Source organism: Arachis duranensis, chromosome 7 (assembly GCF_000817695.3).
Source record: "Arachis duranensis cultivar V14167 chromosome 7, aradu.V14167.gnm2.J7QH, whole genome shotgun sequence".
Classification (NCBI taxonomy): Eukaryota; Viridiplantae; Streptophyta; class Magnoliopsida; order Fabales; family Fabaceae; genus Arachis; species Arachis duranensis.
The window spans coordinates 1344211-1371308 of NC_029778.3; the positions used below are offsets into that span (position 1 = coordinate 1344211).

General features: G+C 30.1%; 5 protein-coding genes across 5 annotated transcripts in view; 1 reads left to right on the forward strand and 4 right to left on the reverse strand.

Annotated features, from left to right (window-relative positions):
• Positions 1–10590: 10590 nt before the first annotated feature.
• On the reverse strand, positions 10591–13441 carry LOC107496220 (protein transport protein SFT2). Its single transcript, XM_016117430.3, has 4 exons — positions 12922–13441; positions 11695–11962; positions 11476–11580; positions 10591–11178 (listed from the first exon to the last, which is right to left on the reverse strand). The coding sequence occupies exons 1-4, from the start codon at positions 13119–13121 to the stop codon at positions 11068–11070; spliced, it is 684 nt and encodes a 227-aa protein (XP_015972916.1). The 5' UTR covers positions 13122–13441; the 3' UTR covers positions 10591–11067.
• Positions 13442–13795: 354 nt separating this feature from the next.
• LOC107496135 (heat shock cognate protein 80) lies at positions 13796–16777 on the forward strand. The gene is made up of 3 exons (XM_016117330.3): positions 13796–14016; positions 14524–14665; positions 14765–16777. Exons 1-3 carry the CDS (start codon positions 13894–13896, stop codon positions 16597–16599), a joined length of 2100 nt encoding a protein of 699 aa, XP_015972816.1. The 5' UTR covers positions 13796–13893; the 3' UTR covers positions 16600–16777.
• Positions 16778–17875: 1098 nt separating this feature from the next.
• On the reverse strand, positions 17876–21633 carry LOC107496204 (calcineurin B-like protein 3). The gene is made up of 10 exons (XM_016117413.3): positions 21371–21633; positions 20197–20263; positions 19956–20116; positions 19577–19659; positions 19274–19333; positions 19052–19160; positions 18865–18917; positions 18694–18774; positions 18469–18581; positions 17876–18156 (listed from the first exon to the last, which is right to left on the reverse strand). Exons 3-10 carry the CDS (start codon positions 20077–20079, stop codon positions 18099–18101), a joined length of 681 nt encoding a protein of 226 aa, XP_015972899.1. The 5' UTR covers positions 20080–20116; positions 20197–20263; positions 21371–21633; the 3' UTR covers positions 17876–18098.
• Positions 21634–25277: 3644 nt separating this feature from the next.
• LOC107496042 (early nodulin-20) lies at positions 25278–26025 on the reverse strand. The gene is made up of 2 exons (XM_016117245.3): positions 26006–26025; positions 25278–25665 (listed from the first exon to the last, which is right to left on the reverse strand). The coding sequence occupies exons 1-2, from the start codon at positions 26023–26025 to the stop codon at positions 25278–25280; spliced, it is 408 nt and encodes a 135-aa protein (XP_015972731.1).
• Positions 26026–26617: 592 nt separating this feature from the next.
• LOC107496222 (E3 ubiquitin-protein ligase At4g11680) overlaps positions 26618–27098 on the reverse strand; it is a 3096-nt gene continuing 2615 nt past the window's right edge. The window contains 1 exon segment of the mRNA XM_021127012.2: positions 26618–27098. This exon segment is cut by the window's right edge and continues 10 nt beyond it. Coding sequence (XP_020982671.1) covers positions 26959–27098 — 140 coding nt within the window. The 3' untranslated portion in view covers positions 26618–26958.

Here is a 27098-nt window from a genome sequence, read left to right on the forward strand (position 1 = left end):
TTTTTTTTGCTCCCCACGTGGGCACTAGTGCATAATCATTTTCATTAGAAGTGTAACAGAGTTTTAAACTATTATCTAATTAATTACTTAACAATTGGGTTCAATACATAATGGGATATTTAAGTAAAACTGTTTTAATAACCAATTTATACACTAAATACTTTTTATATTGTATAAATATATGATTATTATTAATTAATTTAGTATTTAGATTTTTTTTTAATTAATAAAATAAAAAATATGTGTTGGTTACTAAAACATCCTAGTATAAAAATAATGTTTATTATAAAAAATATATGCCTGACGAAATTGGAACTTTTTTATACTAACAAAGGTTGGCAGGAAAACATGGAATAGTAGTTAAGTAGAACTTTATTTGGGAATAATTAAATATACATTAAAAATAATTAATTTGTTCGAATAATTAATTCACTCTTTTGTTTAAATAAATGTTCAAAATTTGAATATTGTCAACTTATTAATCAATGATAAATTCTTAAATGAAACTTAAATTTAATGAATTATATATATATAACACTTTTTATTTATTTATTTTTAGTGAATAATAATTGACATGATTATTTTAGGGATAGTGATATATAGGTTGTTAAATCAAGAAAATAATTTCTATCTAATTAGTTATGGCCCATTTGGGTGTGGTCCATGCATCTCTTTAATTTTTTATGTGGTTGCAATTTGATGGAAACCATTGATGTGGTGGTTGCAACATTGCTAGTATCTCTACCCTAAATAGTTTCTGTACTTTAATCTGCTTGCTTACTTATTTGGATCAGATTCTCAATATTGCAATGATCAGGACCTGTATGTTTGTTTCCAATGTTAAAATCCATAATAGTTAGATAATTTATTTAAGTTATGGAGCTTTTTTACACTTTTTAATTTAGATATAGAAGAGAGAATGATGTAGAACGTAGTTATGGAGTGTATGAATGCTTCAGCTTTACGCAGCTGTGGTATCAGAAGCTAAAATCAAATAGTTCTGTTTGATTTGTAAGAGGTATAAAGATTGGATTATCCCTTCAATTTATATATTTCAAATTTTTTAAATTCTTTAAACACAAATCGAAAGGTCCAATTTGTATATATTCCACAGTTTAAAAAGCCGGATTTTTACTATAATAAATTAATAATTCACTAATTTTATTGATATTTACTAGTAAATTGAAGCAATAAGTATTTTTTTTAATCAATGATCTTTAATTCAAAGTATAGCAAGTATAAAGAATCGACTAATAAATTTTTCTCTAAAAAGATATGAATTTAAAAAAAAATTAATTATTTTGTAAATTTCTATAATTTTACTAAATTTTTATATTTTTGTTTAATTATTAAGTTTTTATATTAGTTTTAATTTTATAATTAGATCATTTTTAGTGTAAAAAATATTAGAGTTAATTTAATATTTTTTTGTAAATGAATATATCCAAATTAAAAATTTAATTAGATTTTTCAACACAGTTTTTTAAAAAAATATTTCGTTAATTTTAATATTTTTAACATGAGAGTGACTTAATTACAAAACTAAAAATATTTTAGGAACTTAATTAAAAAATATAAAAATTTAATTATAAATTTGATAAAACTATAGAAACTATTAGAATAATTAAACCTTAAAAAAAATTACTGATTCTTTCTGAAAAACAAAATGTTTATGCATTTTTTTATAATTAAAACTTAATAATGATGAGGATTACAGTCAGATTTTGGTTTATCTACACTATATATAATCCATTTATACTTTTATATTATATATAATGGAAATAAGAAAAAGGTTGGTGTGCAATTATTTTTTTAAAATATTTCTCATAATATATCTACAAAAAATACTCTTTTTTTGTTATATCAAATACTTAAACTCCAAACCTTTTAAATTATAAATAACTCATTATCTCAACTAATTCTAAGCGTATTAATAATACACTACTATATATAAAAGAAGTGCATATGATGATGATGGTGGAGATCAGAAGTGAAGGGCACATGGACATGAAGATGTAAGGAGGGAAAAAATGGGTTTTATAATTAATATTTGCAGGATTATTTAGTCATAAATGTATGGTGGTCTTTGATATGATGGTATTGATGAGTGGAAGGGACAATATTATATTGAATGAAAGTGGTCATCATGAGTCATAAGGTTTGAACAAGAAAATAATGAGATTAACAAAATACTTTCTTAATTATTCATGTTATGAAAGTAAAAGGCATAGTTTTGTGACATATGGTTATGTTAGATTTCAAATTTGGAAGTTATATACCATTTTCTTCTTTTTGAATAAGGTCTTCTTTATGATATATTTAAATTTTAGATATAGAATTTATTAGGGTTGTGAAATGGGTTAGTCCGATCCATTTAGGTCTGGTCCATTAAGTTTGTGGGTTAAATGGATTGGCCCATTTAAATTCGTTTTATTCGCGGGCTAGAATTTTTTAATCTGAACTGTTTATGGCAAGCTTGATGGGTTAAATGGGTCAGTCCGTTTATCATTTTATTTTTTTTTTTGAAAAATATTTTAACAAAAAACACCACTTTTAGATAAAAAAAACCTTTAAAAATAATATTTTTTAATTAATAGGTCGGATCAGGAGAAATATCAGCTAAAGTGTTACTTTTTAAAAAAAAAATGTTAAAAAAAAACGGGTCACCCGTTTAGTCCGCGGGCTAGCCCGTTTAACCTGTCATTTTTTCTAGTTAATCGGACTCAATCCGTTTAACCCAAAATTTAAACGAACTTAATTTTAAATATAAAACCCGTCCATTCAAATAAGTGAATGGGCTGACCGATGAATTTAGCCCATTTTAACGGCCTAAAAATTTAAGTGTGAAAGAATAGATAGATTTCACCTTTTTTATTTCTAATTTTAAATAACTTAGACAAAAATTCATAAACACTAAAAAAAATTTTATTGAATAAATCAATCAGTAGAAATCATTAACTTCTAATGAAAAAATTTGTGAATAAAGATATTCTTAATATTTACCTTTAATGTCTAAAGGAAATGATTTGAACTATACACAAATTAATTATAAAATAATACAAATAATCAAGTAGTTGGTTAATTTGTTCATTTTGTTGTAGTATCATATCATGAGAAGAGATTAAGACCCTTCTTCTTATCCTGTGACTTTTGAGCTTGTTTTGATTGATGGAACACTAGAAATGTAATAACCAATTACTGATAAATGGAATAAAGTGATACTTTTAATTATTAGATTGTAGATATAAGAATTAACTATTTTAATATATGATAGTTTTAATATATACTTGAATATAAATTTATATTTTTTTTGTCTATGATATTTTTCAGCTTGACAGGATAATGAGTTAATAACTAATTCGTTGCAGATCTGAATTTTATATAAGGGTTTGTCGTTGGTCAATAAATTACTACATACACAAGACGAAATTTAAATTCTCAATACATATGTAAGTAAATGAATAAACTGACCACTCGACTAACTCAATTTGATTGGATGTAAATCTATATAAGACTATATAACAACTAACCTTTCCCCAGGTGCTCAAATTTAGGGCACCATTTTTCTCCACCTGCCATATATATCAATGAATCTTGATGATTACCCTTTGATTTGATTTAAGATCTTCACTCCATATCTAGCTTGATATTTCATGATAATGTTTTCGGTATATTATGAATCTTGAATGATCTTATATATTTTTAGAATCTTTTCCAATTATATATCCAATCTACCAGCTACCTCATTTAGAAGATAGATGAAAATTTTCATCTACATCCACACCATACTATTCACCTTCAATCATAAAAAATATAATGTAAACATGCATAGGACATGCATGCTCATGATGCATGCATTTAATTTTGGATTCAATGACACTTTAATAAAAACACTAAAAATATTTTTTTTAAAGACGTTTACATATGTCATATTATTATTGGACATTTTTATTAAATTGGTTAATAATTTATTTTTTTTATAAACTAAAATAAAATCGATTTATTATAACAACAATAATAAACTTAATTGTCTGCATTATAATTATTAGACTCGATTTAATTCGATCGAATTATACCATCTAAATCGAATATCTTTAAATTTTTTTATAAAAAGACAATTATATCCCTGACTTTTTGTTTTTCGAACATTTAAATCCCTAAAAAAATTTGGATTTATTGTTATTATTATAAAAAAATCGATTTTGTTCTAATTTGTTAAGAAATTAAAAAATAACTGATTTATTAAACGTTTAATAATAATACGACACATAAATGTCTTTACAAAAAATATTTTACGCGTCTTTACAGAGCATCCCATTATATATTTTTGGGCTTAATAAACCTTTTCTAACTACTTTTGCCAAGATAGCAAATTATATATGGTGCATGGATATAATTAAGAGTTTAATTAGAAAACTAATTTTTTAGCTAATATTAGTTAATTTTAAATTCTAATTCTAAATTCTCAAAAAATAAGGATTAAGAAAATAATTTTAAAATTAAAAAGTTGATTGATTGACTAATTAAAAATTGCCCTATACTTATTCTATAATTAATTAGTATAACAAAATATGATTAATAGGGAAAAATTAAAATAGGAAATATTAATTGAATTTCTTGATAAAAATAATGGTAGATCAATATAATGAATCAAATTTAAGAAGATAATAAATATATAAAGGGCCCCTATATTATATGAGACAAAAGAGATCTATGCTAATTGCTATGTGTGTGGATGGGAATCATATGTTGAATTATTATCCACATTCTTACCCTACCATTTTATTGTAATGTTCTTCTTTTGTAACTCATAATAAAAAGATTCTTGATCCGGCCCTTGGGACATGCTATGAAATATTGACACATCAAATTTTTAGCATGCATGATGATGTCATTGTTCTTCACAACAATGCAATTGTAGCAATGAAAAACAACAAGCTTCTTTTGGATATATACCAAGGCAAAAAGAACTCAGTGAATATGGTAATAAAGTAAGATTAGACAAATTAAAGCATAAAACAAGAAGATATATGGTTTTGTTCCCATCACTTTATTTCTTCATCTTTAACTAAAATAGTAGTCTCACTACAAAAAAATCTGATAAAAACGTCAATTTTTTTGGATAATTACAACAATTTAAACTGTCACAATTTTTTAGAGTTAAACAAAAGTTTTTTATTGAGTTAAAACAACGGTTCAAACCACCATTATTTCTTGAGATAAAAAGATCTTAAATAATTAATATAGATACACCTCATTTCTTTATACAATAAAAATGTAATTTTATATATATAGTTATATATATGTGTTTGTAAAACTTTTAAAATAGTATAGGTAGTCGAATTAAGCACTTTTAATAGTGTATAAAATATTAGACAATATTTTTTTATTGTAAAATTATTTTTATTGAATCCTCATTTTTTTTTTCCAAAAAATTAAATGATATTAATCGAAAAAAATTTACCCTATTATTAAACTCATAATTATTCATAGAAAAAAGTTCAGTTTTTTTTGACATAATAAGACTTAGAGAAAAAGACAAATCGATTCCTGACTTTTTGGTTTGCGGATCTTTAAGTTTCTGAAAATTCAAAAATACATTTAAGTTCCTGGCCTCTTCAAAATCTGGACATATTGATCCCTGACTCTAATTTGTTCAATTTTAAAAACTTTCTCATGTGTGCATCCGTACCAAGTAGATCAGTATAACGGGAGTCATGTATAATTTTTCTGTTAAATCTGACAGACCCAAGTGAATATAAGGAATCAATATATCTAGATTTTGAAAAGATCAGAAATTTAAATATATTTTCAAATCTTTCAGAACTTAAATATCTACGGATCAAAAGGTCAATGACCTATTTATCTTTTTATATAGAATTTATGTTATTAAGGTTATCTTATTATTATCACTTATAAAGATTGTTAAATGATAACATTTTTAATAAAAGAATTCATTTCCTATGAATGACAATATTTTTTATAAGAAGAGCATTTTCTTTCGGACCTAATAATATATATATAAATAAATAAACTCACTTTGTTGTTGCCTTGTTGGTGGATTTATAGTGATGAACACATTACACATAGGAGTGTGCCATGCACGTGATATACACAGGTAACAACATTAATTGCTTGATTATTAATTAATAATTTTCTGTAGCACCACTACTCACTAATTAAAAAATATATCTTAATTTAATTTATACATACAAGTGATGTGATGATGATGATGCTAATGGAGAACAACAACCTCAGTGAATTGAAGCTTTGCTTATAAGATATCAACAAATAATAAATTCAATATATATTAATTATTCCTTCCATATACTTCCTCCATGATTATTATTTTAACCCTTAATTACTTCCCTACTTTGTGTTTGTTAATTACTATATATACTTATTAATTGAATGTAGAATCTATGTCGTTACAGTAAATTAAATCAAAACTCACAATTATTATTATTAATCAGAACAGGATCCAAGGAAAATCCATATTTGAAAATGTTATGGTGGTCACAAAATGTGTGAGTGATGACCTCTGAACAAACATTAGTAGAGTAGGGCAATGAATACACAACCTCTATATATATACCTCCAATTACAATAATGAACCTCTAATTAATTAATTCATGATTTTGTCGTTAACTATTTTGATTTAGCACTGAGCCACAACTTAGTGGAATAGTGGTGGTATTGATTTTTATGTTATATATATTGTTCATGTCTTCGTGACAAGAAAGCGAGTCACTCAATCTATGTAAAAATAGATGCAAGATATGAACAAGTGCTACTCTCTTTATATATTTATTTTAGGTTTAATTATTCTGTGGATTTTTATAGTTTCGCAAAATTTTTAATTAAGTTTTTGTAAGGTCCTACATCGGTTGGGGAGGAGAACGAAGTATGTCTTATAAGGGTATGAATACTTCTCCTTAGCATGACGCGTTTTGACGAGTCAGTCTCTATACTTTTTTTCTTTTAATTGAGTCGTACTATTTTTTTTATTTGGTCCCTATACAATTAAGCCAATTACTATTAAAAAAGACCTAATTGAAAAAAAATTTAGTGTAGGGACCTAATTAAAAAAAAAATATATAGGACCTAATTGAAAATTTCGCAAAACTATAGGGACCAACAGAATAATTAAACCTTTATTTTAAAATATGTTGTTTTAAGAGTTTATTAATTAGTACATTAGTGGTTCAAAATGTCTAATAAAATTTATATATTAAAATATATTAAATTATGAATATATCCATCAATTCTTCAACATGCAAAAGAAATATACATAGTAAATAATCTGACTAACTAATAACCTGAATTTAATAAAAATTAATCATCAAAAAACGAAATTTTCAATCAACAATAATAATTCATGAGCAAGATGAAACGATACCCGCAATAAAGATTTCAACGCTCAAATTAGATGTCGTCTACATGAGATATAAGAATTATAAAAAAAATAAAATAGATATTTCACCTTATATTTATATAGTATATATATATTTTATTAGAAATGAGATGAATCTCTAGTAGATTCACAGAAATTAATAGAATATGATTTGAATTGAGTATTTTAGGATTCAATTATGTCTAAAAAAACAATACATATGTATCTGTAAAAAGGATAACTCGAGTCCAATTAAAATACTAGATTATAATAATAAATAATTAGGTCTGTTTGAAAAATTTTAAAAATTATTTTTTTAAATTATTGACTTATAAAAAATAATAATATTAATAGTTAATTTCAAACTGTATCTTACTCTTTTATCCAATATAATTGACTATCTCCACAGCTAATAATTATGAGTTATGATTGCTTAAATTTAATTTTCTCCAATTTTGATGTTGATAGTAGCCTTTGTGGTTATGAGATTATATTATACAAACAATTAAGTCTAATCCTGAAAACCAAATTTGCATTGAGAATGGAGCCTAGAAGCAAGGGTATGGGGTCCTTTATAATTAACAAGTAATTGTGTTACTATCTGAACTTTTGTCCTTAATGCATGGCACACGTGCAATAAAGTCAGCAAAGTTGTGAATTCGATGTACATCAATTGGACTTTTGAATCCCAATAATTAATCATTGATGGAACCCAACACAAGATTTCTTAATTGACATGCATCATTCATTGTGAATTGAAATTAGAATCATAAATGAATGGCCAAGATCCCCAGATACACTTCCCAAATTCACACGTATGGGATGGACTAGTCTTAAGTCTAGATCCTATGATCAATAATATTAATATGACAAAACCTTATTGTCTATTACAAACAATTAAAGTCTTTGTTTCTTTCTAATTATTTGGCCAGTGTCTTCAAACTTGTGATTGCTTCCATAATCATAGAGATAAGACATTAAGACTAGCTGTATGTAGCTAGGTCGAAAAGAACCAAACCCAATAAATGGTATATTAATTAGGATAAAATTATGTGATTATATTGAGAAAAAAAAATGTTCTGGACACTTGTTCTATATCTTCTGTATCAGACTGATATATGATTATTAGATAGGATATGAAATTTATTCTCACGTAAATTAGATTTCATAATTTATATGTTTGTCCACTAATAAAAAAATATACATGCCAACGAATTATAATTCAAATAGTATAATCTCCTTAAACTTATTTAGAGATCGTAGATTCGAATTTCAATTCTAACTTTAAAATAAATAAAAAAGTATATGCTTTTATTTCATATTCAACAAAAAAATAATATATAATTATCACATTCTATTTTTTTTTAAATTTAAATGGACGAAAGAGATACACAAATAATTTTATCCTTAACACATTTGTTTATATAAAAGTTTTTTTAATTGTGTAAAAATTTGCTAGGAGTTATTTTTCTTTTCATTTGCCTTAATCATCCTACATTTTTTTAAAATTAAAAATAATAAATTTTAAATTTTTTAGTCATAAAATTTTTGATATTATATCATAAAATTATTTTTTTAAAAAAATTTAAGTTAACAAGAGAAGAGAAACGAAGAATTATATATCTAACAAAAATAAATCACCATTATCAAATAATTATTAGCATGTAACTATGCTCTATAAATGAGATTTACCAGCTACAATATGTGCAAATTCAATGAGAACGTATATATATACTTATTATATAGACAATGCTATATCCTCTCAAGTCTCAATGAGTGAGTCCTTTGAGTGACAAATTCATTTTATAATTTAGCTTTTGTTTGTATTCTCTATAACTAGGCTTTTCATTTTCAAACCTTGCAAAGTGATGCACTCAATTTCGGCTTTTTGGCATTGGTTTCCCTATTCCAAGCCATATATGCCTCTCAATAACCTATTTATTATAAAACGAGATAAATATTAATTAATCATATCATGTTGTATAGTACAAAGATATGAGTTTATGGATTTATATTTAGTGTTTGAAAATAACATGACTCTATAAATGACTATTGATGACACCTTATGCATGCATGCATGGCTTTAACTTTATCATAAATACTCTTCATATTAAAATGGTCAAATCATTATATATATGATCACATCATTGCAGTCCAACTCTATCCTTAAGTTAAGGGGTTCTGATCTTAAGTCACTTTCCAATGCTATAAATTATTAGAGGGGTAATTATGGGTGGCAAATTGATCACTATACTATTAAAAAGAAGTCATCTTTTTTTTACCGAAATTATATTACTTTGACCATTGTCTAATCAATTTCATGGGTCATAATAGCCAAGCCTTTCTGCTTCTTTTGTACTTTAGAAATAAATAAAGTACACTAGTATTAGCCCCTAAAATAGCATTTGGTGGAGAGACAGAAACAAAAAGATTGAGACTGAGAGACAAATATTAAGAGATAAAAATTGAAATAAATTTCAGTATTCTGTTTGATACAAAGTGGGAAATAGAAATTGAAACAATAATGAAATTCTAATTTAATTTGTACAAAGGGTAAAATTGAAATTAATTAATTAAAATGAAGGTATTTTAGATATAAAATGTTATTAAAGTTTTAGTCTCAATCTCTAAAAATTTTAGTATTCTGTGTCTCCACTTTTTAGAGATACTGAAATACTAAAATTTTAGAAACAAAGATAGAAATTTTAGTACCAATCTCTAAACTAATAAATATAATATTAAATCTCACTCTCTGTTTTGGTATCTCAAAACAAACGCTACCTAATGTATTAATCTAGTGCCAATTAGTCTTCAATACTATTTGGTAATCCCTCATTACTAGAATGTAATAGGATAATATTGCCGGGTAAAAAAATTCCAAACTCGTGAAGTTTATGTTACTTAGGTTTAATGTTTTGCTTCATGGGGAATAGAATACTAGAAATATTTTTTTAATATTGATGGGCATAACAATTAAGACCCTGAGAATTGAAAATTTTAGAATTTGATTGACATTAGCTTAGGAATTATGAAGAGCAATTGCGATTATTTGACCAAAAAAAAAAAAGAAACTGGTTCATATCCAACATGCTACTGCATGCAAACAACTCATTAACTAACAACCCATTAGCTAGTAGCAAAATTTAAATTTAGGATAAATTAGTCTTTGTCATATCGAGTAGAGCAGATACCGTGGACAACAAAAGAAAAATCTAAAAGAAAAAGAATCATTACAAAATTATTCAGCCTCGTTTCCAAGTGTTTACATGGAAACAACATTAAAAGCTTTGCTAGTTGAAAGATTCGTAGCTGATTCCAGAACACAGAAAATGGCACGGTATCATAGAACATTAGCAAAATAGTTTAGCTTACAGACGATTATGTGACAGTTAATAAACAGAAAATGATAAATGTGCAAAAAGAGAAGAAATAAATGTCCAAAGAATAGTCCTCATTTGACAAAAGCTATTTTCTACACTTGGCCGAAGGAAAGAAACATGCAGAATGCAATGGACTTCCTTAAATCGAATTTTTCATTCAGAAGTTGCAACACACATTGCTTAGAGGAGTTGAATGATGCTTCAACTTAGCAATATTCTTGAGCCAGTTCAGAGCTTCAGCTGAAATATTGACATGGATATGAAATGATCTCATCCACCATTAACAAAGAGAAATCAACTCCCAAAGCATGCGGAAATTCGGGAGGTAAGGGAAGAAGTTAGGAATCTCATTCCAGCAGAACCACCAGGAAAATATGATATACAATAATATCCAAGTGAGAGAACCTGCAAGTATAATCAAAATATCTATTTCAACGCAAGATAGACTATTTCAGAAAGAAGAAACAACAAATTACTACTCTACACAAAAATGTTTAGGGAACACAATTTTCGGCAAGGCCCATAAGTGTAAATAGGATCTCTTAAATTTATGTTGGTTGTCTCATGGGAGGGAAAGTTATTGCAAATCCAAGACTATGTCCAGAAACCTTTGCACAAACTTCAAATCCACATCAAATGCTAATGATAACACAGGATGAAGCATGCACAAAGAAGCATCTTAAGGACACGAAAAAACGATACCTGTATCACAGAGAACACAACAGAAAGGATGTAGCTGTGTAGCACCATTGATACATATATGGTACCAAACATACTGCATATAAAACCCAGGGTAAAAGGGAGCCTCTGAAATGAAACAAAAAGGATGTGTCAAACCAAAGCACCCAGAGAATGTTATAATGATAGGTAAAAGTTATATTGCCACCGTGAACAAAACATGACAAAATTCTGGTTAGTTACCTCCTTGGAAAACATGTGAGCGAGCTGATTCTTTGGACCTTTGAGAGCAAAGAATGATCCAATAATAAATCCACACCCTAGAGTAAAGCATATGGCAAACTTTTGGGGCATAACCACCATCATAGGAAGGAACAAGGTGAACGCGATGAAAACAAAGAAGACCCCTGACGCCAGAAACAAACTAAAATACACCAATGCTTTCCCTGAGGGAAGACTACTAGTGGCGGACTGGAGGTTGCCAGGTATGTCTCTCACACCTTTAGAAACCCTAAACAATATATTAGGGACTAATCAGTTAACAACATGAGAACATTAGTCCAGGCAAAAGTAGATAATATTTTGCAATTTGAGTTATAGAAGGCTTCTGTCCAACATGATCTTTCGCCACGATTCAGACATCCACTAAGAAAACATTTTAGTCAAAATTCTACCTACTCATATCAAATTATACTGTCAAGCAGAGAAGCTTAAAAGAAAGTAAACGATGACTTCTCTACTACAATCAGATAGGGCAGAAAAGAACAGTGTGTTTTTCCACATAAAATTGCATTAGAATTTAGAATCATTATACTACATTTGCATGAGGATAAGGAAAGGGTTACTAACACCAATTCTCAACCTCTTCTATACTAACAAGTAACAGTATATACTGTTACTGATTATATACATACCAGAAGAAATTTTTTTATGATTTTTATATCAGATACATAGCAAATAATGTTGTCAAGATAATCGTATTCGGTGTAAGATGACACGATTTTACATGCCAAAGCCCCTTGGAGTTTGAAGATGATGGATTTTGTCGGATCACAGGCAAGCTCACAATCACAAGTCTGCCAGAATCATTATATAAGTTTACTAATCTCATAAAATGTCTTAATCCTAAATACATTTTTGATCCCAGAAACTAGTGCTGCTACTACTAATAATTAATCAAACCAGCCTTGAAACCCTAATAAGTTATTCCTCAGAAGCTTTTGTTCATTTCCAACGGCAGTCAGCTGCAATGATACTACCTTTAGATTCAAACTCAAAGGAAACTAAATCAACATAGCTTCTTCTATTTGAACAGGCTTCAGCTTTCGATCTTAATTAAGTAAGATAATATCCAAAAACAAACGAAGAAATCAGATCGCGTGAAACATAGAATGAAACTGATTGATTAAGCGAGCGAGCTAGCGAGTAATGATTAGAAAGAAAGTAAGAAGCAAAAATGATGAATCTTACACGTTGAAGGTGCCGGAAACGGTGTCATTAGCGGATCGAACGGCAGATTCGAGATCGAAGGATGCGATGATACCTTGCGACTGAGACTGAGAGGAAGCATAGGAATTCCAATCGGCGAGCAGAGAAGACGACGACGAAGAAGACGACGCCGTTTTGAGCTGGTCATCAGTTGCCGTCCGCGAAGAGAACCAGCCCTCCATTTTCCGTTGTGGATCCGAATCCGAATCCAAAATCCAAATCCAGATCCAACTATGAACTAATAATATGGCATTCTATTTGTTTTCGATGGGAGGTAGCTACAATTCATAATGAGTCTTCCATTTAAACTCTAAAATTTTACTATTAACGACGAAATAGAAAATTCAAAAATATAGCTAACTTTTTTTTTCCATTTTTGGTGCCTTCTAATTCTATGAATTTTCAAAGGATGATGATGGATGAACACTCATAATCTTCCACTCTCTCTATCCAAAAAGGGATAGAGTCAGAGAGAAGATTTAGAGTATAAAGTCTAGAGTGAATTAATCTACTAATTATCATAAGGTGGTTTCCAAAAAGAAACTAAATTACTAAACAGTAAAATTATGTGAAAAGAAATAATAAAGGTAAAGGATTTTCAATTTAAACTGAAAATCTAGAAATTTCTAAAAGAAAAATTATAAAATGAAAATATCAGAGTAACCAAAAATAAACAATTGAACGAACGGCTGGAATTAAAGAAAGACCAAGTCGACGGTTGCGAACGTAGCTCCCAAAATAAAATTGGGCCCACACGTGTAGTTGTGGTTGTAGGGTCCGTAGAATTCGGATTATTTAGAAAAATAGAAGGATCTAGAACCCCCTTACGCTAACCCTTCTTATACCTTCCCTCACTCCCTCACTCTTTCTCTGCAACAACGCTTTCTTCTTCGTTTTCTCATTCTCTCAAAACCCTAACTCTTCTTTCACTTTTCTCTCCTCTTCGAAGATCCAATGGCGGAGACTGAGACGTTTGCCTTCCAGGCTGAGATCAACCAGCTCCTAAGTCTCATCATTAACACTTTCTACAGCAACAAGGAGATCTTCCTTCGTGAGCTCATCAGCAATTCTTCTGATGTAAGCTTTTGTCTCATTCGCTTTCACTTTACCTTTTCTCGTTAGCTGTTGAGCAAGATCTAGTTTTATTTTCTAATTTGAATTATGATTATGATTACCGTGTAGTGTTTTCGATGGTTACGTTTTAACGCTATTGTAGTTGAGATTGAATATCTTATATGTTGATCGGTGAATTTGCTTGTTTATAAATCTCGACGAGGATCTGCTTGACTTTTTTTTTTCTTTTGAAACGATTTTATGTTGTTTTATTGTCATTTCTATTTTAGTATCAGGTTATCTATTAGCTGAAAAGTTATTTTTGCTGAGTATTATAATTCATGTTGTGGCAGTTTGTTAGGGTTACTGTTTAGGAAGCCGTTTTCATTTAGTTTTCTACTGTTACCATTGTTTTTTCAATCTGTGTTTTGAAATTGGGCGATTCGGCTTGAAGGTTCATATATAGGGTCAATTTGTTGTATAATGTGGAATTGATCTGAGTCTTACATATTTTTAATTGTTATAATGTAGGCTTTGGATAAGATCCGATTTGAGAGCTTGACGGACAAGAGCAAGCTCGATGCTCAACCTGAGTTGTTTATTCACATCGTTCCTGACAAGACTAACAACACATTAACAATCATTGACAGTGGCATTGGCATGACCAAGGCTGGTAAGATATCAGAAAATTCATCAGTTAAGGTGAATTTACATGTGTTGCACTGTACGTTAATCAATATTCTCTAATGGTTCTCTGCTTTGCGTTTCACAGATTTGGTGAACAACTTGGGTACGATTGCAAGGTCCGGGACTAAGGAATTCATGGAAGCCTTGGCTGCTGGCGCCGATGTGAGCATGATTGGACAGTTTGGTGTTGGGTTCTACTCTGCTTATTTGGTGGCTGAGAAGGTTATTGTTACTACAAAGCATAACGATGATGAGCAGTACGTGTGGGAATCTCAAGCTGGTGGTTCATTCACTGTAACAAGGGATACATCTGGTGAGAATCTTGGTAGGGGAACCAAGATTACTCTCCACCTCAAGGAGGATCAGCTTGAGTACCTTGAGGAGCGCCGGTTGAAGGATTTGATTAAGAAGCATTCTGAATTCATCAGCTACCCAATCTCTCTCTGGATTGAGAAGACTACTGAGAAGGAGATATCAGATGATGAGGACGAGGAAGAGAAGAAGGAAGAGGAGGGTAAAGTTGAGGATGTAGACGAAGAAAAGGAGGAGAAGGAAAAGAAAAAGAAGAAAATTAAGGAAGTCTCACATGAGTGGTCTTTGGTGAACAAGCAGAAGCCTATTTGGATGAGGAAGCCTGAGGAGATCACAAAGGAGGAGTATGCTGCATTCTACAAGAGTCTCACCAATGACTGGGAAGAGCATTTGAATGTGAAGCACTTCTCTGTTGAGGGTCAGCTCGAGTTTAAGGCTATCCTCTTTGTACCTAAGAGGGCACCATTTGACCTCTTCGATACAAGGAAGAAGCCCAACAACATCAAGCTCTATGTCCGGCGTGTCTTCATCATGGACAACTGCGAGGAGTTGATTCCTGAATATCTTAGCTTTGTTAAGGGTATTGTGGATTCTGAGGATCTTCCACTAAACATCTCCAGAGAAACGCTTCAGCAGAACAAGATCCTTAAGGTCATCAGAAAGAACCTTGTAAAGAAGTGCATTGAGCTCTTCTTTGAGATTGCTGAGAACAAGGAGGACTATAACAAGTTCTATGAGGCTTTCTCAAAGAACTTGAAGCTTGGCATCCATGAGGATTCCCAGAACAAGACAAAGCTGGCTGAATTGCTCAGATACCATTCAACTAAGAGTGGTGATGAGATGACCAGCCTCAAGGACTATGTGACCAGGATGAAGGAAGGACAGAATGACATCTACTACATCACAGGTGAAAGCAAGAAAGCTGTTGAGAATTCACCATTCCTGGAAAAGCTCAAGAAGAAGGGGTATGAGGTGCTGTACATGGTTGATGCCATTGATGAATACGCAGTTGGTCAGCTCAAGGAATTTGAGGGTAAGAAGCTGGTCTCTGCTACCAAGGAAGGTTTGAAACTTGATGAGAGTGAAGATGAAAAGAAGAGAAAGGAAGAACTGAAGGAGAAATTCGATGGTCTGTGCAAGGTAATCAAGGATGTGTTGGGTGACAAGGTTGAGAAAGTTATAGTCTCCGACCGTGTTGTTGATTCTCCTTGCTGTCTTGTAACTGGTGAATATGGTTGGACCGCAAACATGGAAAGAATCATGAAAGCGCAGGCATTAAGGGATAGCAGCATGGCAGGTTATATGTCGAGCAAGAAGACGATGGAGATCAACCCTGAGAACCCAATCATGGAAGAGTTGAGGAAGAGAGCTGATGCTGACAAGAATGACAAGTCCGTGAAGGATCTTGTCCTGTTGCTGTTTGAGACCGCTTTGCTAACATCAGGGTTCAGCCTTGACGACCCCAACACATTCGGGAACAGGATTCACAGGATGCTCAAGCTGGGACTCAGCATTGACGAGGATGCTGGTGATGCAGATGCAGACATGCCTCCCCTTGAAGACGTTGATGCTGATGCCGAAGGTAGCAAGATGGAGGAGGTTGATTAAATCTCGCTCACGCAATTTACTTTCTAGATTATTATAGAGGAATTCTGGAACTCTCTTTTGGTTTTACTGTTAAGTTCTTTTTTAAGTTTGATTGTCGACGAATTAGGTGCAAGTCTTGGAACTCTTTTCTTTTTGGTGCTCTTGAACACCTAGCAGTATATGGTAATCCTTTCGTCAAGTTTTTGGGCTCTATTCTATTATTGCTTTGTTTAGCTGAATGACCTTAAATTTCAATTTGCATCATCGGGTTCTTTTTTTCTTTAATCTTTAGCTATGATTTTTTGCTCAAAATAATTACAACTGAAGGAGGTGCCATGAGCCTGTTCTAACTTATATTCATAAAAAGAGGGTTTAGTTACTATTTATAGTTTTAATTTTTAGTAAATTATAATAAATTATTAAATATTTAAATTTTGGATGTTTTTCTTTTCGTATGAGTTATGTTTTTTTGATGACATGGTAGTTTAATTTAGTGGTGCCTTCTCTAGACATAATCTATATGTATGAAAATTTTCTTCTTACTGCCTATATATACTTTGGATCAAGAACTAGTACCTTTACACGTGACGTCTGGAACTGTTGTAACTTGCAAAATAAAATTACATGTTGCATTAAAATGAGAACAAATGGATTGTTTCTAACGTATTTGATTTCCTATCGCCGACAGATTAGGTGCTATATTGAATCTGATTACTTTCCCCTTTGGGAACTTAAAATTTTGGTGGCGGAAGAAACATACTATTAACTTGTTAAAGTGAGGTTTAGAGAAATTGGTGTAGTTTGAACGGATTAAGTGAATCAGGAAAATTTTTATTGAACTTGAAAACAAAATGAGTGTAATATATGTTGATAAAGGCACTATAAGTGAGAATCATAACACAATAAAAGAACTTTGGACAGTTTCCCAACAATGCTGATGTGTTTCAAAAAAGACATTAAATCCTATACCTTAAATATTTTCTAAATCCTAAAATTTTGAGCTTTAGATCCTAGTTTTTAAATTCAAAACACTAATTTTAAATTCTAAATCTAAATTATTAATATAAAATATAATAATTTTACATGTACAATATTTTTACTTAATAAGGAGTATTTATGGATGAGCTTTGCATTTTACACATTTTAAAATTTCATCTCATAACAATGCAACCCTTTGGTTCATTTATTTTAATATAGAATTTGGAAAAACTATTGGTCAAAGAAAGTGGTAATAGATTTCGCAGGACCTAATACATGTGCACGGCACATCACTAATTTATGTAATGGGAAAAAATGGTGTGGAAATTTCAAGCAATAAATAAATAAATCAAATTTGAGAGTTTAACATCACCAAAATAAAAAAACAGCTGAATAAGAATCAACAAAACAAAATTATCTTCTTCAAAGGCATAATAATGAAGCAAATCTCTCTGAAATGTCCACTTTTTACACGAGATGAGAAACCGTAGGAGAAAGACAGAAAGTGTCCATGTGATGATGAATGCTTTTGCTTTGAAGACTCAGGTATCATCTACTTGTGAATGGAACACAAAGCTTGGGAATGTTGTGGTGATATCCCTGCTCATCATACAAACCAAAATAATCATCATTGTAAAAACAATACATCTTTTTTTCATAATTTCATTTATATGATTGTAAAGAAATTAATTCATATCCTGTTTTAGAAAGTTCTCAGCAAATTCAATTTTATGTCATTATATTGTTCTCAAAACCTACTAAGAAACTTTAAAAGGGTTTTAGTGATCAATAACAAACTTTCTTTCCTAATTGCCATTATTTTTCATTTTATTTTATATCAATGCCATGGTCTTCTTCAATTTTAGATTCCTAGGAACTAGGAAATTGAGAGATCATAAGTTAGAAAATTACTTGAGATATTGAAGGGTCATGTTTTTCAGAAGCGATGGATGGCGCAAAACGAGGTTTCTCCACTCCTCTTTGTCGATCTTGCCGTCATGCTTTGTGTCAGCTTCCTCAAAAGTCTGAAGACATTCATCCAAAATTTAGTGTTAGATGGAGCGACTTGAGCCTGAAAAAATAAAAAAAACAAAGTAAAATGAAAGGGAAAAAGAGAGTTGGACATGAGGGTCGCACCTTGTCGATTATACTTTCTATAACATCATCCGATAGGTTCATGCCAGATTCGGCGAGTGTAGCAACTACCATTTGCTTCACCTTTAGAGGAGAAGAAAAGCATATTAAAATCATGATTGTCCCAAATAAGGATTAAAAACTTCAATTTATCAAATCTAAGAAGGCTATTACCTCTTGCCTTTCAATAAAACCCTGCTGCTTGAGATCATACAATTGAAAGGAAACTGAAACAATAGATAATACAGTTTTAGTTTTTATTTATTAAAAATGAAAGGATTGGTTCAAATCTTGTATCATACTTAATTCAAAAAGATGAGTGATAAAAAATTCAGTCCTAAAATGATGAATAACAACATACATTCAATCTTATCATCGATAGGGGCATTTGGATGGAAAACTGAGAGAGCACGAGCGAACTCTTCGAAACCAAGTATCCCATTGTGCTTTGTGTCAAACAAATCAAATACCTAAGAGAGAACAGATTGAGAAGCTCATATGAGATACTAACCATAATCAGATCAAGGAAACAGATCTTCATGGTTTAAGAAGTTAGAAACAAATGAAAAGAAGTAAGCAATACCCGATCAGCAAATAAACTCTCTTTTTTATTCGTCTTGAATAATGCCAATTGGAACTCTTCCTGCAAATGATATATATGTATTAAAGTTATGGGGAAATGCAAGTAAGTATAACATCTGGTAGATATTTTAATGGTAAATCCCTTATGATGGGATACAAAAGACCTAGGCGAACAATGGAATTCATGGTTTCGTATAGAATGACAAGTAAAACATTTTTTTTTCATAAAAGGTATAGGTATAGAAGGTCATTGACATAATCGTATGTGCAAGGCACAAGTCATCAAATGAGAGAGAAATCTAACCTTGTTAATCAGCCCATCATCAATCACGGCACTGCTGATCTTCTTAAAGAGCTCATAAAGTGCTTCGATTTCACTTACGCTAACTGCATACAGTTGCAGAAAAATAGTTAGTTATCAACGGTTCAAGCAACGTGCATCCATTCACAAGTAGTAGCATGACATATGTTAGAAAACAGAAACAAATTAGATATAAATATCATCTGTGTGGTTTCATTTCTTTTCTTGTTCATCAATTCCAATCAAATATTTTCAAAGTCTAAAGGGAATAAATCAAGATACTAGATTTTAGAAGCATGTGTATCCAAATCAAAGATTCATTCATAACAACACAGAAGTAACAGTAAATGTATCCAAATCACATAGTAAGTTTGATGCATACACACTGTCTCCCTTGCAAGGAGTTCAGGATCTTCAAGGCCTCTTGACTGTTTATATATATCAAGGTCACAACACCGTAAAAGAGGAGCAAATAGATGCCTCAATCCCTCTATGCACTGCAACATGATATCTTTCCAAGTTGTAAATCAAAATACTCCATAACTGTTCCAAAAAGAAATCAATTAGATATTTAATTTAGTTCTTTCCTAATGAAATCATTGGTGGGTGTAGGGCCAGCTAACCTTTTAACCATTTCCAACTTTCAGCTAATCAATCCAAATGCCAAGATATCTTAATTTGGAGGAACCACTGGGAACAATATATTCCAATTTCAGAATTACAAGAAAAAAAAAACCTATAGAGAAAATAATTAAAGACAAAAACGCCCCCCAAAAAAAAAAAGATCTGTGCTCTAACTTGGATTAAAACATAATTTCAAATTACTAATTACATCACTCTCAAGGATTGAAAATTATGCATTACTTTCTTCCAACCACATGCAATCAATCACATTTTGCACTGCAAGGGGAGTTTTCTCAAATCCACACATGTACATACATACATACATACATATTAAAGTCAGGAATTACAGCACAAAACAGGTGAAAACTTAAGTTTAGAACTAATACTATAGTGAAGAGAGAAGAAAGAAGACCAGCAACATGTGTAGAATAACAAATAACTTTCAAACCCTACAATGGAACTCATGCATGCAACTAAATAAAGCTTCAGGTTAGATTGTCAGATACCAAAAGCCTGCAAAATTAAGCTAGTTTTCAATACAAAATCCAAAACTGAAGTAGAACCATTCATCTTCTAAACCTGCAACAGCCTCAAACTCCTTAAATCGTTCCAAACGTTTGTAAAAGGCCCCTAGATTCCACTTGGTGAATCCTAATTGCAATCAAAACTGATAACTAACACTTACTACAACAAACAGAGAACCTGAAACTTGAGGCCTGAAACACACTTAATCCTTGTACTAAAGTAGCTCAACCAATAAATTAAGTACCATTAATATCTAATACAAATTCACAAAGCCACAAACCAAAAAATCTAGCTTCATCACACACAAAACATGTCAGAATCACAGTATAGCAATTCCAAATTCAAAACTGAATCTAGCCCGTGAATTAAAAAGAAAAACAAAGAATAATTATTTGAAATTCGCAAAATTCAAGGAGGTTAAATTATGAGAATTCAAGGCAAAATTCCCAAACACAAACACGTATGAAAGGTAAATGAACTCACGGATCTACATACAGAATAGAGAAACCGACGCGAAGGAACAAAAAGATGGGAAATTTAAGAAAATCTCGAGAACCCGACGTCAAAATTCATGAAAATCAGTTACGTTCTATGATTCCAGAGCTAATAGAACGAAAAAGGTGAAGTGGGTATGGAAAAAGTTCTCACCTTGGAGGCAAGATGATCGATCGGCGAATTAGAGAGAAGCTAAGAAGAAAAAAGCGTGGGGAATAGAGTTATAAAGCGTGGGGAAAAGAGAAAAAGCGTTGTGAATATGTTTCTGTTTGGCTTTGGTGTCTGCAACACAAACAGAGACACAAATTAGAGGAAGAATGGAATGCGAATGAATCCTTTTTTTGTGTGAGGATTGAGGAAGGTGATGATGATGACAGATAAGAGTACACCTTGGAATGCAACTCACTATCTCATCTGACAGATAATATTCCAATACTAATAATAATAATATATATCTTTTTTTTTTCTATTTTCTCACACAAAATAAATAGTATGTAAGATAAGATTTTCTATATTTTCTTTTGAATGAGATTTTGAGTTTGGATTTTTTTATTTATTTAAATTTGGGGGGGAAGATATAAAAGAATATTTTTAAACTGTTTTATCTTTTATCTATAAAATAAAATTAAATTACATTAAATAAAATCAAATTCTATCTTAATCAAAATATGTTGTAGTTGATTTTGTTGCACTGTTTTTTATAGGGGTTGTTTCGGCGTCATTCTTAAAATTAATCTTTTTTTAAATGATATTTGTTTAAAAGATCTTTTATAAAAGTAAAAATGATTTTATGTTTGATATCTTAGGTAAAAAGATATTTTTATTTATCAATTATGTTTGGATAAAAATAAGATAAAGGTACTTTTTTGTTTATTTATTACGTAAAAAATATATTTTAAAAAAAAAAATCTTTTAAAAAGAAGTTGTAAATTATAACTTCTTAAAAAAGATATATTTTTTATTTTTCTAATACTTTTACTTTTACTATTAGAAATTTGTCAAACACACTAGAAAAAAATCTTTTTTCAATTTAATGGCGCCCAAAAAAAAACACATAATATCGTTAAAAATAATTTCTAATTTCAATTAATCTGAGTAGTTGTTTATTATTATTATTATTATTGGTTTCTATAGTATCTCTTAGTAAGTCAAGGTCAAAGACTAATTTATCGTTGATCGAAACTCTATTTAAGAGTTTGTCATTAGCCAATAAGTTACTATATATACAAGACGAAATTCGAACCCTAATATTTACTTAAGTAGATTAATGAGTTAATCACTAAACCAATCCAATTTGATTTGTTTATTATTATTATTAGGGAAAATGACACTCCCCTCCCCTGAGAGATACTAAAATGACACTCCCCTCTATTTGTAAAATGTACAGTTTAATCCATTTAGTTAAAAATGTTAACAGAATATTTCATTTAAAAAAATTAAATATTTTATTCAATAAAATTAATATTCTAATTTACCATACTATCCCTTTATATTTATTTACTAACTAAACTCAATTTCTGAGTTAGGATTCCAATTCCCTCAAATTCCGTTCCAGATTACTAACTAAGCTCATATTTGGATCAGCATTTAAAGATTGTTTTAACTTTTTTGCTATCCATGTAGAATTAGCATTTCTCTTCTCAGATTTTTTAATACAAGTATGCCTTGGCTCATAACTCTTGATCATAAAAGCAATACCATCTGGAGAAGGAGAAGCATGAATCCTCCAAGGACAACCTTCAGAAGCACAAATAGCAGTCACTTTTCTTTTCTCATTTTTCACTCTTATTATATTAAAATTCTCTTGAATTATGTAATCTCTCAAATTATGTAATCTCTCAAAAAAATTATTGAAGGGTATATTAGAAAAAATAATTTAATTATTAATTTTTTAAAAATATTTTAGTAAAAATATAATTTAATCAATAAAAAAATAATTTATTAAAGGGTATTGTAGTAAGGAAAATTTAATGACAAAAAAATAAAATTTTTTACTAAAGGATATTTTTGTAAAAATAATTTTGTTTTTCAAAAAAAAAATGAATAAAGTTAACATTAGTTAACACAAAATTTAAAATGGATTAAAGAGGGATTTTTTTAAAGATTATAAGGGAGGGGAATGTATATTTTATAAATAGAGGGGAGGGGAGTGTCATTTTAACATCTCTCAGGGGAGAGGAATGACATTTTCTCTTATTATTATTATTATTCATACAAGTAAAACCACTTTGTTAATTACCTTTTATATTAAAACAATGTTTCAACACGCAAGTTAAGAAAATGATAGTGTGACTCAACTGGCAGGTGACAACTACTTGATGCAAATGATATGTATAGGGAAATAGAAAACCTACCACATAAATCACAAAAAAAAAAAAATTCTACTTCTTCATGGTTTAAAATCATAACCTTAGAAATGGGGAATATATGTAGGAACTGAGAGTTATTAATAAGTTTGACCATAATGAAAGAAAGAAAGAGCAAAATGATATGTAGTTATGGTTTCTTTTTTGGATGGGAAGACAATAATTAATAAAGACCTTAACCTATTTTAGTGTGTCCTATTAAGGTCATTATCAAGTTATTGGTGAATTTGTTGAGATTTAGGACTATTTCTGATCATTATGGTACCTTTTTTTAATCATTTTGGTTTGCTTCAATAATTGAGAAGCCAGTCCCAAGAGAAGGATTGAAGGAAGGTGACTATGAAAACATCACCTATTTGTTGAGATTTAGGATTATTTCTGATCATAAGGTACCTTTTAAAAGGATTGTTGTTAAAGGCTGAATTTAGAACTTTTAAATTATAAATTTAGATATAATTTTTAACAACTAAATGATAATTGTTTTGTATCATGATTTATATTCTCAAAAATTAATCAATAAAAATGCATCTTTATGACTCTAAAATATTGATGAATGGCAAGTAAAAATAACAAAATTGGATCTTACTTCAAAGAATATATCCCTTTTTTTCCCTTCAAAGAGCGGATCTTGCTTTAGATTAGCATTTGATTGAATTTTGCTTCAAAAAATAGATCCATTTTTATTTAAAGGTGAAAGACTAATTTGTCGTGGAATTTGAATCTTTTAAATTTTGAATTTTCACTTTAGAGGATATAGTATGATCTCTCACTCTTGAATGATTTCTCTCTCATATTTTCTCTTGGTCCTACCTATGAAATAAATGGTGAAAAATCACACTTTACTCTCTAAAGTGAAATTCAAACTTTAGAGAATCCAAATTTTTCGTCGCGAATCTTAACTCCATTTAAAGATTTGTCGTTAGCTAAGCAGACAAATGAGTTGATCAGTGACCAACCCAAATTGGTTTACTAAATTCTTTTTTAATGAACTCAAATTTGTATTAAGAAAAAAAGAAGAAGGAAATTTGAATCCAAACAAAATGGGCCAAGCCCAACTAGCAGTCAACAGGACTGTTTGGTGGGGAGACAAGAATGAAGCATAAGGGCCAATGATTCCAAAGGTGTATTCTATTATGAGAAACGATTATTGATAAAAAATTATATCTTGTCTAGACCACAAATATATAATCATTAATTATAAGATATATTGATTATATTCATATATTCAAAAAATATTGTAAGTTTAAGCTCTAAAATATTTTAATATTGTTGCCATCACCATACCCTGTCAAAGATTAAAATACACAGACCTTTGTTGAGTACTATTTCTTTATTGTTATTTAAAAATAATAATTGAAGCTCATGCTCATGCTCTTGCTCTTTTTCTCTCTCTTATTTTTGTGTCCTCAATTTTAATGTAGTCTCTATATAGTTTCTTTCTTTTCTTTTTCTGTAATATAGAATATAGTAGTTATTATAATGAATGCTTAAAACATAAGAATGGAGTATTGTACCATAAAATCAAATACACCAAAACATTGTAACTAATATTTTGAGTTAAAAGAATGAACAATTGCAGCACATAATTGAATGAAGAACTTAATTCTTGAAGGAAATAATCTTCAAATCCTTGAAAAGCTAAAGGCATACATGAAGAAGAACACCATATAGCTTCTTTAAGGCTTCATTCACCCTTAGACTATTGGGTTGGTGATCTTTTTGGATCCTAATGCAGAGAGGTTGCTATCAACAGACATTGCGCGACGCATCTCTGCCTCCTTGGCACGGTGGTGCCTACACCTAAAGGAGCCAGCATGTGTGGTTGGTGAGCATAGACACTCAAACTTTCCACTAGAAGATTTTGTGGTGGCCGGCACAGGAGTTTGTCCTAATGGTGATGGTGATGGCAGAGGAGATTGTCCTAATCGTGATGGCGAAGGCAGAGGAGATTGTCCCAATGGTGATGGTGATGGTGATGGCATTTGCAATGGCAATGGCGACTTCTTGTTCTTGAGATCATGGACATTGTTGTCCATATTCAACCTAGGAGGCTTTTTCACTTCTATTGTATCCAAATTTTTCCTATGTTCATAATAATGCTTCCTTAATCAGCCATACCAATTCATCACAAAAAGTTTTGGAAATTTTACATTGAAATATCATATAATGTTCTATCCATATCCTAGTTTTGTTTTGTTTTTGGACATGTCTATATCATTATATTTGAGTTGCTTGTGAAACAAGAAACTCTAAATTCAAGAGGTGCTACCATACATGATTGAAATGCTAATATACATAAACATTATGTTTCTTCAATAACATGATTTGTAATTATGATCATGCATGTTTGGCAAAAGAATTATTCAAAGGATACAATGTTGATTATTGAAGACACAAATAAGAGATACATGTGCAAACATACCTATTCGTTGGAGGAGCCATTTCCAATAAAGAATATTGTAATGAAGAATAATTGATTGATTGCTTTAATAGAATGATTTAGATTTTATATGCATATATATAGGATTTGTGTCTCAATAGAATTCCAGCAAGAATCAAGTTGAGAAACAAAAAATCTTGGGGTCTTTGCTGTTTGAAATGTTACAAAAATAGTGGCTATTTCTCAACAAACAATCTGTGACCACAATTTTCTTTAGTCCAAACACTGACCACAAAAATGAGGTCCTTGCTGTCATTTTCCCAACACATTGGTAACTTTTATGATCTCCAACCTAGTTGGAAAACATGGAAAATATATTCTATATACTTTGTTTGCTTTGAACATTTAAGTTCATTGTCTAATTTGATTTTGTGATATCTGTGAAAGCTTCACTATTTTTAAACCCTTGTGTAGCTTTATTATTTTTTTTCCCTTTTAAAATTTTAGCCTAATTCCACCATTTTGGTAACATTTTATATTTGATGCTAAATTTAGGGTTGGTAAACTACAAAATGGATATCTTTAATTTATATGGTATAATTGAAATTATATATGATCTTGCTAGCCATATCAAAATTTCACTATATAAGAAAATAGAGGAAATTTGATTATTTGGAACTAATATAATATATTTGCTTCACTATTTCAATACAGAATTTTCAGATAATAGTACAGGGAAAAAAAATAATGCACAGGAAATTCACAAATTTGGAAAGTTATGGGGATTCATTCCTTAAAACAGAGTATTACAGTAAAGTGTAGTTTTTGGTCACTGGTGAGCTATCTGTATATATACAAAAACTCACTCAAGTGAACCAAATAAAGTATATTATAGAAAAAAAAAAAAAAACTGTGAAGGTAACCATCTCAAGAGTATACATATGACCAAATAATATTGGTCCTCTTGAACTTTTGTATCAGCTATTTCTAATTATCTACTTCTCTAGTCCTTGTTTGCAAAGAGGACAACATGATATGATTTTTAGCCATTGATCCACACATTTAAGGTGGAACACATGGGAACATGGCAATTGTCTAACTTCTTCTTTATCTTTATACTTGGCTAAGCAAATAC